We start from the raw sequence: 12,608 nt of genomic DNA on the forward strand, positions 1-12,608 counted from the left end.
GCAGGCAATGATAGTGCAGAAAGTCTGTTCTTGCTTCACACTTATGTTCTTTGAATTTGGTAACATCAGATTTATTAATACCATTTGGTTACATACCTCTGAGTTCAGAAGACAGTGAAACAGGAACATGAAAAATCCCTGAAAACCGAAAAAAGGGACAAGGGTGAGGTCTGGCTGTGAAACACCAAATGTTTCATACTGTGTTTGTCTCAGTGTGTACAGAATAGGCATCAGGAGCTGGAGCACTGTAAATATCTGAGTGCACTAAACCAGAGTGTCCCAAGTGAAACAGGAGAAACAGCAGCACCGGGTAACTGTGGGGCTTCTCGGGAACTATTCCTGCAAAAGAACACCTCCTAAACTTTGCTGTACTAAAGGAAAAATCCGGCTGAAAATATGCAGAAATTCTTGTTTCATGACAACACAAGAACTTTTTGTTTGTGGTTGCAAAGACCAAGGAGAGGGAAATGCTCTCAGGGAAACAGCAGATCAGGATTTTCCAGGTTAGAAAAGCAAGGTATTAGCACCAGGAGAATTTTCACAGCAGAATTTTGCTATCTTTGGGCTTTTAGTCCAATGCTAAGTGAAAAGTCCAATGCAAAGTGAAAATCCCCTTCCCTCACAAAGTAATTTTATTTTTCTGGCAGTAGTTTTCAGCACAAAGGGCTCTGTTTCACTATTTTTGTATCCACTGTGGTGTTTGTTTCCAATTAAAGAAAGGATTCACAGGGGATTGCTTTTCCCTCCTCTTTGTACCCGCTGCTTGGGAATGCCCTGTAACATGCCTATATACAGGTTATGCCTGTGCTGAAATGTCTGCTCAAAGCCAAGCAGATGTTTACATTCCTCCTCAGACAGAGCTGCTTTTCTGAGTTGCAGTGCCAAGGAGATGAGGGCTGAGTTTCCTGCATGCAGGAGTTCTGTACTGCACAGGGAATAGCTCCACTTTTGATCTTTCCCATAAACTTCTGTTTGCTTTCATTTAGTCTCAGTAATGAAGCCTCAAATTGGCATTGAAAAATTGGCCTGGTATCTCTACAGAAGAATCCTGCCTGTGGTAGACAGTGCTGCAAGAATGAATTTCATTTCATTTCTGAGGCTCAGTGCTGTCTCATTTATTTAATTATTGCTACTGGAAACTCTAAGGAGTGGGATACAAGTTCTGTTCAAACAAAGACAAGCAATTGCCAGCACTCCGTGCTTAGCACAGACTTAAAAGACAGAGGAAGGAACACAGGAAAAAATGCAATAAACATAAACATGTGAAGACATTACTAATGAGCCATTTAATTGGATCTCAGAAGCACTTCTGTAGCCATAGATTTCCCCACCAGGTACTTACCTGTAGTGAATTAAAAACAGCAAATATGTACTGAAATACTAAAGCGTGGGCATTGACAGCCAAAATGCCAAAGATCCACGAGCTCCCCAGGATTGGTAAGAGAACAGCCACGGCTTTAGCTGTTAGTCTGTGGGAGAAAATGAACACAGGAAATTGTGGTGAGACCATTAAAGAAATGTCAGCCTCCACACCAAGGAGTTTATCAATTATGTTCTGGCAGCAAGGCAGCAGGCAGAACTCTTCTTTACTATAAAATTCTTTTAATGGGAAAGATTTTAATTATTTTTTCATCTGTGGAAAGGGGGATAACAGAACTTGGTATCACACAGGATAAATACAGGTGGTGAGTCATGAGCTGAGGGAGCAGGGAAAGAGATCTGAGAGATGATGATAAAAACACATAAAAACAGGGCAGGCAGGTCCTCAGTTCACAGAGAGGTTTGTAGTGGGCAGCCAAGGGCAGGAGTCAAAGGGCAGCGAGTGCTGCACATCCCAGCCCACACACAGACACAGCCTGTCCAGCCTGAGATCAGCCAGAACACTCACCAGGATAGGGGCAAAGCACCCTGTTATCATGGCATTGCCAAAGAGCCAGCAGAAATCCACCTGTGCACACCCAGAACACTCACCAGCACAGGGGCAAAGCACCCTGCTGTCATGGCATTGCCAAAGAACCAGCATCAATCCACCTGTGCACACCCAGAACACTCACCAGCACAGGGGCAAAGCACCCTGTTATCATGGCATTGCCAAAGAGCCAGCAGAAATCCACCTGTGCACACCCAGAACACTCACCAGGCCAAGGGAAAACCACCCTGCTGTCATGGCATTGCCAAAGAACCAGCAGAAATCCACCTGTGTGCACCCAGAACACTCACCAGGCCAAGGGATAACCACCCTGCCATGGAGGGACTGCCAAAGAGCCGGCAGCAATCCACCTGCAGGAGCAGCAGGTGAACCTCTGACACCCAGAACACTCACCAGCACAGGGGCAAACCACCCTGCTGTCATGTCATTGCCAAAGAGCCAGCAGAAATCCACCTGTGCACACCCAGAACACTCACCAGGCCAGGGGCACTACAGAGCCAGCAGCAATCCCACCTGCAGGAGCAGATGAACCTGTGCACACCCAGGTACATTTCCAGTGCCAGCCCTCAAGGGACAAACTGCTCCTCCTGGCCAGCAGAGAACAATTCAGCAGGAAAAGCACAAAGAAAGGACCAGTCCCCATCTGGAACATGTGCCAAGAAGGCAGATCTGATCCAGCTTCTACAAACACTTGGTGAGCTCCTGTGGTAGCCCCTGGGATTCATGCAGATTGATCAAATTAAGTGTTTAAAATATCGGTTAATTCAGTCCATGGTGCAGTTACAGATAGAGAAGCCATGGGGCAGAAAAGAAACAGGAGTAGTCAGGAACTAAAAGTCAGTCCCTGCTTGCTAAAACCATGTTTTTCAGAAATGACCAGATTTCTATTTAGATGGGAACCTATGCAAGAAAATAAAAGCTGTTTCAGGGAGATTAATGTCCTACTTGTGCCTTGTGCCCCCTTGTACAGATTAAAGCACACATTGAGAGAAATGCACAAAGCTGCCTGACAGGAGACTGCTTGTAATTACAGCAAACACAAAACAAATTATATTTTTGTACAGCACAATTCAATGAAGAAATCTTTTAATTAAACTTAGAGACAAGATGTCTTCTTCATTTCAGTGACCTGAGCACACACTTCATTATATCCTCAACTAAAAGTGTGTCATGAAGTTTATAGGGAAATCTGGGTCAGGGAAGCATCTAGATATTTTTTTTCTGTTCTGGTTTGGGTTTTTTTCTGTATTGATTCATATCTCTGTATGCTCAGCCATGAATATTTCTGCACAATTCAATCTAATTCTTCAAGGAATTTTTTCAGTCAGAAAACGAAGGAACATCTTAAAGCTTGAGGTCCTATTTAAATTTTAAAGTGCGTTTTAAAAGATACAATTTTTAAACAACTTACACAAGTTTATTTTTGTGAATCAAAGATGCTCTGGGTTGTTTTTATTTTCTCTCTGATAGGATTAAAGATCCTCCCCAGACTCTAAGATGAAATATGCTGCACTGGGGAGCTGCCAGCAGAATAGCTCCTGCCATGGTCTTTGTGCAGGAAAAGCTGTGAAATGGCACTGAGCACCCAGGAAAATGCAGAGTGCAGGATCAGGGGCTGGGCAGGCCAGGAACACCTGGGGATGGATCCAGACCCTGGGAGGGTTCAGGTGTGTGAACACCTGGGGATGGATCAGGGACATCCAGAGCCCAGGATGAGTTCAGGTGTTCAAACACTCGGGAATGCATCAGGGATACCCAGACCCTGGAGGGTTCAGGTGTCCCAACACCTGGGGATGGATCAGGTACATCCAGAGCCCAGCAGGGTTCAGGTGTTCAAACACTCGGGAATGGATCAGGGATACCCAGACCCTGGAGGGTTCAGGTGCTCAAACACCTGGGGATGGACCAGGGACATCCAGAGCCCAGGAGGGTTCAGGGTTTAACCCTCTGCATCCTGAACCATCAGGGATTGGCACACCCAGCACAGCTCCACCTGTAAAACTCCCTTCGCCACAAACCACCTCGTTTTCTTTTCCCCTTTTGTTCTCACACTCTCTGGTTTAATAAAATTTTCAGTTTGGAATATAATTTTCCCCCAAGTATTTTGTTGCCAAAAATGTTATCATGGTTTCCCTTTGAGTCAGAGCATAAAGGGCTTCATCTGATTTGTAGCTGGGGGCAGAATAGTCAGGCAGTCAATTTTCAATATTTTCAAAACCATTCTTACAGTTTGGATTTCCAGAAGCCTTTAATATTGCAAATTACTCATATAATTTTAAAAATCACGTTTAAATAAAGATAGCTCCCCATGAAGCCCAAAGTTCAGCACATGTGCAGCAGAATTCCATAGCTAAAATGAAAATACAATCCAGATGTGGAATTTTCCATGCTAGAGTATTAATGTTTCATGCACACTCATTTAGAAAAGCAGCCATGCAAAGGTGAAATTTGTTCAAGACTGAGGGTCAGCTCTGCCTAAGATTCTCTTAAATCTCAGTAAGAATCTTTTTTTGTTTTCCCCTAGTTATTGCACAGCCTTCTATGCTATTTGGCATTTCATCCTGCGTAAGAAATTATTAATTCAAGGTGTTTATGGGCTTTACCTACCAATCAAAGGACCCGGCTCTACGGTTCCTGGAGCTCTTTTGTCTTCTCCCACTTACCCCTCCCCTTCCTACCCTTATTCCTCTTTAATCTTTTAACTTTAAAAAAGAAAAATACTAACTGTAAAATGCTGCTTCAGAATGCCATTAAGGTAGCAAGGTTAAAAAAACCCGAGAAATACAAAAGTTAATGTTCCACTAGGTGCATTAATTCTGACACGCTGCACATACTTTATCTTTTCTTTTTATTCCAGTTTTCCTTTGGTACATGAATATTTTAGTAGATTAGTTCTAGTACACTAAGATATAGAGCACAATCAAATAGAAGCTTTTGGAGAAGGAATACTTCCCCATGCACGACTTATGCTGTGCAACCTAAAAAAACCCAGTCCCTAGCATCAATGGAGCTTTATATTGTCCATGAAAGTGGTGACATGAAGCACTAATTTGGGGCAGGGGCTGTGCCTACTTTGCAGGTACTGTGGTTCAGCCCCACCAGGAGTTCAGAAACCTTGCTAGAAGCTTCTTTCTTGTGCCCAAATGTGTCAGAAAACAGAACAGCCATCAAATGCCTCCTGAGTGCCCCTTCTCATGCCCTGGCAATTACCAGCCTCACAAAATTAACAGCCTCAAATTAACAGTTTCCCACATGCACTTTCAAAGCTCAGATACTGCCATTTTCTGCAGTCCATTAGCACCAAGTTCGGTCAGATTTTGTCTCTCTGCATCTAAACACACTGATGGATCAGTCCTGGAATGAATTCATGGGGAACAAAGCAAATCCAGCACAGAATCCCCTTTCTATCATCTCATTTTGCCTAGTTGTTGGTTTTGGCGTTTTTTGTAAAAAAAAAAAAAAAATATTGTCATTACTTAGCTTCTGGAAAACATAAAAACACTTAGAGTCTGATTTAATTTTTATATCTGGAGCACCTGGAGAAGCCTTTGGGGTGTGAGTATCTGCACAGAGCCTACCTGTGAGTTCAGGCTGTGGTCTGGGGCTGCTACACCCTGCCCCAAAACCCCTTGGGCTGGCAGGGGCTGATGGAGCTGCACTCACCCAGCGCCAAAACGGGCTGTGGCAGGGCCTGGGGAGCCCTGGGAGCCCAGGGAACATCCTGCAGGTGAGCCAGGTAATGCCTGCAGCTGTGCCAGGTGATGCCCTGCAGCTGTGCCAGGTAACACCCTGCAGGTGAGCCAGGTAATGCCCTGCAGGTGTGCCAGGTAATGCCTGCAGCTGTGCCAGGTGATGCCTGCAGCTGTGCCAGGTAACGCCCTGCAGCTGTGCCAGGTAACGCCCTGCAGGTGTGCCAGGTCCTGGCAGCTCAGATGCTGTCCCACTCACTGAGCACTCGTGGCTGAGCCCCTCTGGCAGACAGCCAGAGCCCAGTTCCTTTGAAAGGCCTCAATCAATTTTTCAGACACAGGAACAGCATTCACTCCCTCCATTAATTGCTAAGCTGTCCATTTAACATCCACTCACCCTTTCAATCTCCAGTTGAAAAAAAAGATGCTTTCCTTCCCTTTTCCTGTTCTTGGGGTTGAATTCTGTTTCCTGAGAAGTAAAACCTTCTTGACAGAGCTCTCTTCCCATCCACACAGCCCCACTGAGCTGTGACCGTCCCTGTCCCGCAGCTCATCCCTGCCCTGAGCACACTGCCCACATTTACACCAGTGCAGAACAACCACACTGACACCTCACAAGAGAGAAATTTCTCTGCTTGCAGAAGGAAAACTTTATGACTTCTGTGAAGGGGGCCCTAATTCACAAATCAATTTTATTGGTTCTATATGGAGCACTAATCCTTTCAAGACTTCTGACACCCACTTTCCTGTTGTGATGCCTGCTGAAGCAAGAACTAAATTCAGACTCCATAAGCCAAGATTATATAATCATTGGAGGAAATACTGTCTAACAAAAAGCAAAATTCCTTCACCACAATTCACAGAACAAGACAGGTCTTTTAACTAAAGTTTCTCTCGTTTCTTGAGCTCCTCTCTAGTCACCTCCAGCAGTATCCTTTGTGTTTTATACAAAAATAAATAAATCCCCAAACCTGTGACTAACATTTCAGACTCGTGACTGAGAAAAGAATAATTTAATTGCACTTTCCTGTTTGTTACAGCACGTGTTGCAGGTGCTGCGGGTGCTGCAGGGCTGAGCTGCCACCAACAGCAAAAGGACGAAATGGACAATAATGGTGACAGCTCATCTGTCTGATGGAAGGAGGCAGCAAAGGGCACAAACACCACAGAGCAATCTCCAGGGCTGATGAGGAGCCACTGAGTCCATCTGGATCAGAGCAATGAGCTCCCTCGCACTCTAAGGGGTACAACTCCATCCTGAAGGACACACATGGGATTTGCCTCTGCTCCTGACTCCAAGAGCAGCTCATGAATTCCTGCAAATACACAAATACACATGTACCTGTTCCTCCTCCCCTCTGCCCTGCCTGCACAGTCAGGCTGCTGGCACAGGGAATGCACTTCAATCAGCACATACACAGTTCCTTACCTAATCTGGGGTGATTTCTAGGCAGAACTATGGCAAATTAAAGGGGAAAAGAAGACAAAACTAATAACTGCAGAGGCCATTTCCCATTTCCCAAATGTTATTTGCACTTTCAAAATAATGGTGTGAATCTGACTAAGAACCATTTACAGTCACTTCAGATCATTGCTTTCTTGTGGGTGTCATTTATAACCCAGGAAGAGGCTGCTAAATGAGAGCATTGTAGCTACAGAAAAAAACATTCTAGGCTGCAACAGCAAATAAATTCAGATTGATTTTTATCCCCCGAGTGGGAAGGGAGGTGGAATTGTTCCTTCTCTCAGCGTTAACAGTCTGCCCTTTCCCCATACACCCTTCCCAGGAGGGCAGATGCTGCCACAGCAGCCTCTCCTCTCACACACCTTCCCAAAAACCTCCCCAAAAATCCTTCCCAAAAACCTTCCCAAAAACCTCAGGCTGCCTTAGGGAGACACAGCATTTGCCCAGGACACAGGAGCCTGGGCTCCAATCACGCTTTGCCCAAGGGATTGCCCTTTCCATTTCTGCAAAAAAGCATTCTGACTCCCTGCTTGGTGCTCATTCCTGCCTGTTGAACCTGCCCCACAATTATATATTGAATAATTAAATATTGTCTGGCTCAGAGAGAGAAGGTGAGCTCCACAGATTAGTCACAAGGCACTCCCTGAGAGAGAGGAGTCCTACCTAATCCTTGCTTTATTAATATTGCTGAATTTATATTAAACATTCAGCAGAGCAGGGACTGGAACTCAAGTCTCACTTCAAATCCCCATCAAGCCAGACAAAATTAAGGCCATGACCAGAAATGGAGCTACCTTAGGAATTTTAATACTGAGAAGGCAATTCCAGGGGCTGCAGCACTGACTTCAGCACCTAGCCAGGGATTTAGGAATCCCTGCCTTGCTGAGGCTTTCCACAGATCAAATCCCTTATCACCTCCATTGCTTCCAGATTCTAAAAATACAAAAGAAAAAAAATTCCCAAAATTAGGTACTGAACCAAAACATCTCCTTCTCCTTGTCTTTAGTGCAAGTTATTAAAAACAAATACAAATAATTAAAACATAAAGTCACTGCAAGCTGAATTTTAGGAGTTTGTGATTTCCCCAGGGAAACAGAACTTGCAGGGGGATTTAACCTTTCTTTTCCTGCAGTTCCTTTCTCCAGCATTTTTGGCACTAATCTCTCATTGCACTGCTCTTAAGACAGCATTCTCTGCTCCTCAATCCCCAAGGCCAAGGTAAGAGCTAATTTCCCACTGAACTTTGCCATTAAGTCATCAAAGAAAATGAGAGAGTTATTCTCACAGCAGAGGAGCGCTCCACAGGCAGTCAGGGGGGTAAATGAATGGGTGAGGATGAGGAGGGGCTGGGACCTGTGCTCTGCCACTCAAGGGACGCCCAGAGGCCCCCAGGAATCTCCATCCCTGCAGGGGCTGGGGCTGCTGCCCTCACTGGCCTTGCTGCACATTTGTGTGTTTATTTCCAGAGCCCTGGCTGTCTCTGGGCTGGGCCAGGAGAGAACAAAGGAAGCAGCAGAAGGTGGCACTGCACATCCCTGCTGCCTTGCTGGACCAGGAGGAGAGAGTGGATGGGGCCTTTCTTCCCTAAAACTGTCAATACTTGTCCAAAGCACAGGATTGCATAGAGCTAGCTTCATTTAATTAATTACAACTACAATGAAACACAGTTTACAGACCTGTTTTTAAGACTTATAGAGCTAGATTCCTTTAAATAATTATAACTACAATGAAACACAGTTTACAGAGCTGTTTTTAAGAGTTGTGAAGCTGCAGTCAGTGGTGAAAACCCACTATGATTAATTTTGTTTTCCCTGCTCTGGGATGTCAAACCAGGCACACCATATGCTAAAAATAAGAAGCAACCCCTACCCTGTGCTCCATGCTGGGGTTTGAGCTTTCAAGCAAAGTGTGGTTCTTTGGAAAAACTGGAGGCAAACATCAAAAATTATTGGTAATCTAGAAAACATTGCCTGTCTAAAATGGCCCAGGCTCCAATTCCTGCTTTCTCAAACTTTCCTTGAAGAAACACCAAATCTTTAAGAGAAAAAAAGCTTCTGAACAAGTTACTCCCTGAAGAGACTCAAAACTCCATCATCAGAGGCTTTTACCAGTAAATGTGATTGTGTTCTACACACATTTCAAAATTGTCAGAGACAATTACACAGCCATTTGCCACTCCTTAGCTGACAAGTGGCAACAAACTGCACAGCTGGGAAGTTCTGTAGCCCAGAACACTCAGAAAAAGCAGCTTTCTCTAGGAATCTGCGGTTTGGCAAAAATTTCTGCCTTTTAACCCCAAGTCAGTGGGACCCATATTTTAATTGAGGATGGCTAAGCAACAACCATGCCAAATCATGAGGAAAATGTGTGTGGAGCAGCATCCTTCCCCCCCCTCCGAGGAGCTGAATCCTGGAAATGATCTCTTGGCCCCAGCAGCCTCGGTGACCCCCAATTACACAACGGTATCAACAGAGCAATCTCCTCCCGTTTCCATGGCAACGGCAGCAGCACCAGCCGGGATCAAGGGCAGCACACAGACTGAGATGCCATGTTCTGTGCTTCATGGAAATGCAACTGCAGCCCCAGCCAGGATCAAGGTCAGCACACAGCCTGAGAAATCATGTTCTGTGCTTCATGGAGCTGTACCTGCAGCCCCAGCCAGGACCAAGGTCAGCACAGCCTGAGATGAGATGCCATGTTCTGTGCTTCATGGAGCTGTGGCTGCAGCACTAGCAGGGATCAAGGTCAGCACACAGACTGAGATGAGATGTCATGTTCTGTGCTTCATGGAGCTGCAACTGCAGCAGTGGCAGAGAAACCCTGCGTCCCTGCCTGCTCTCCTGCCTCAGATGCACACCCTGGAAAGGGAACCAGGGCTGCGAGGGCTGCTGGGGCCCAGTGCATTTCTATGTCTCTTATTGTGCGCTTCAAGAGAGCACCTCAGGCTTTAACACAATTTCTGATGCTAGGAGAGCAGCTCTTCTTTATTGCAATTACCTGTATTTCCCATTTATTCTATTTTATTCTCATATTGCTTTACTGGGAAAATACATAAACCACACTTAGCTAGGGGCTGTGTCAGACTGGGCAGTGATTTACAGGCTGCCCAGAGCTCTGCACGAGGCACATGCTTAAATAACATTTGTATTCTGCAATGCCACAACTGTAATATTTGTTCTTATTAATCTGCATAGAGCTGACACAGAGTTCCAGGGTTATAAATTGGAGCCAAGGGTGCAAATGAAGCAGCTCAGGCAAATTCTTGAGGTTATTGCTGTTCACAGGGAATTGTCCCATTTGTGATGAACGAGCAGCAGTTAATTGTTGCTCTGGAACCAGGCACCAAGCTGTGACTCACAGCCCCATCCTCCCACCAGCACTTTTGATGGCTTCAAATCTGATATTAAAAGATGGAAAACTAAATCCAGTTAGGATGTTTTAAAAACAAATTAATGCCAACTTCAAAGCTATAGATTTTTAAAACCTGAAAGTTGCCATAATTCTAGAAGTGAAGGCGACAAGCTGTCCTTCAGAGAGCTTTGGCAGCAGGAGGGGACAGTGCAGTGACAGCCCCGTGTGCTGCTCTCAGATGTCTCAGTTCCATTCTGTTATCAGCACCCTTGCCCTGACTGCTCTGCACGTGGTGTGCCACGAAGGGCTCACCAGGAGTGCTCCAACCTCAGCCAAGGGCCAGCAGAGAGTTCTGCTCCCATTAAATGCTGTGCAAACCCTGCTTGCCCCAAGGAGATGGGCTGTGAGCCCCCAGCTCTGCAGAGGACAGGTCACAGCTGCAGCCAATGCAGGGACTGCGGGCTGGGGTCAGGAACTGACCCAGCCACAGGTCAGCAAGAACAGCACAAGGTTCTGGACAGATGATAACAGCTGGAGGGGGCCTTGGTAGGGCCCCTTCACCTCCAGCACTGATTCTGTTCTGCTCACAGCAAGGTTTCATCACAGGGATTTAATGAGCAGGTTTTAATAAACCTCATTCTCTCCTGACATCCACATGTGAAAGCTAACATGACTAAGCACCTCTAATAAAAATTGGTTTATCTGTATATTCAGAAAACCCAGCACCTGTTAAAGATGAAGTTTTCCCTGTATATTTGTACCCGTCTGTTTTGTCTTGCTGCCCTTCCTACCACAGAGAGAAACAGGCACAAGCATCAGAGCTGTGCTCCTTTGGAGCCAGTACAAAAATCCTGCCTGAGGAGCAGTGACAGACACAAAACTCTTCCCACAGAGGACATTCTGGCTCTGAAAGACACAGCCAAGGAAAAATCCAGCTGTGGAAGGCTCCCAGCGTCACCCAGCTCCGACAGGGCTGTTGCTGCTCCTGGCAGCAGAATCAGCCCTAGCAGGCAGGGTCCCACCGTTTGTGAGAGCTGCTCAAAGGCTGCAGCTCTCCGGGTACCCAGACCCACTGCTTTGCTGCTCCCCACTACAGGAAGCTTAAAGATATTGGACTTTTTTCATCAGATTAAGCCTGTTTCTATTTGTCCCTGCTTGTCTCCTTTTTGCAGAGCAGCCTGCCCTCTGCAGCTATGCTTTACATCCTTTTAATCTTTTAATACTCCTCCCAAAAAGTGCCTGAAATGCTGCTGAACAGTGGCAGCGTGGCCTGGAGCCTTTCTGCAGCCTGTGACTCTCAGCATCTGCAGTGAAGAAAGCACTCCCATTACTGTCATTGTGGTCTCTGAAAGATTAGCACTCCCTCATTAATACCCTCATTGGCAACACTCAAACCCATGTTATTTTTAGTCTAAAACCCTGAGTCTAATAAGGAGACACCCAAACTGCATTTGTATTTGTCATATTCAATGAGCCAAAAATTTAATTAGGTTGAAGCCATTATCATTGGCAGTAGCACTTCAGCTCACTAGTTGTTACTGCTTAATACTTTCATTTTAATTATTTCCTTTGTTGCCAGTCAACTTTTCTCCTTCCAACAGTGTCTAGGAGGTGCATCCCTCATGCTGTTTGAAGCCATGTTCAATGAGCACGATTCTTCTCACACAGTGAGAAATTGGGAAGAAAAGGAGCTGCTGAAAGCAGATTTGGCCTGTCACACTGCTCTGTCTAATGGATGGCTCTCCTTCAGCACATGGAAAAAGCTTTTTCCTTTTCATTAGAGCACACAAAAGCAGGTGCTCCCTGTCTCTGAGGGCTGCCTGCAAACATCTGCCACCCAGACAGGCACAGAAAGGATTTCCTAGTGCTGTGGATTTTGAATCCCTGAAGACTTTCAGGAGAGTTTACAGATTGTAACTTGCTCCTCACCTTCCTTGTGGAAGGAGATGAAAAATAAAAAAGCAGAAACATTCTCTAATGGCATCCCAAGGAGGTGGAATTTAGTTATGGAGGAGATTGTGGGATTGCTGTGGCAGGAGAGCTCTCGTGGGAGCTCCCAGCAATGCTGTGATTGACAAGAACATTCTGTGGAAATCCACAGCTGGGAGTGATCCTTACAACGAGGAGTCCTTGGACACCAGGTGACACCAAACAGGAACGGAATCACAAGAAC

At 45.6% G+C, this 12,608-nt stretch overlaps 1 protein-coding gene across 3 annotated transcripts in view; it reads right to left on the bottom strand.

The window, feature by feature from the left end:
- ADGRD1 (adhesion G protein-coupled receptor D1) overlaps positions 1–12,608 on the bottom strand; it is a 106,168-nt gene that overhangs the window by 5,823 nt on the left and 87,737 nt on the right. For all 3 annotated transcript variants that reach the window (XM_074554263.1, XM_074554262.1, XM_074554264.1), the window contains 2 exons: positions 1,343–1,469; positions 97–138 (listed from right to left, as the gene is read on the bottom strand). In XM_074554263.1, the coding sequence (XP_074410364.1) occupies positions 97–138; positions 1,343–1,469 (169 nt within the window). The remainder of the gene's footprint in view (positions 1–96; positions 139–1,342; positions 1,470–12,608) is intronic.

The sequence above is a fragment of the Zonotrichia albicollis genome, chromosome 18 (assembly GCF_047830755.1).
Source record: "Zonotrichia albicollis isolate bZonAlb1 chromosome 18, bZonAlb1.hap1, whole genome shotgun sequence".
Lineage (NCBI taxonomy): Eukaryota > Metazoa > Chordata > Aves > Passeriformes > Passerellidae > Zonotrichia > Zonotrichia albicollis.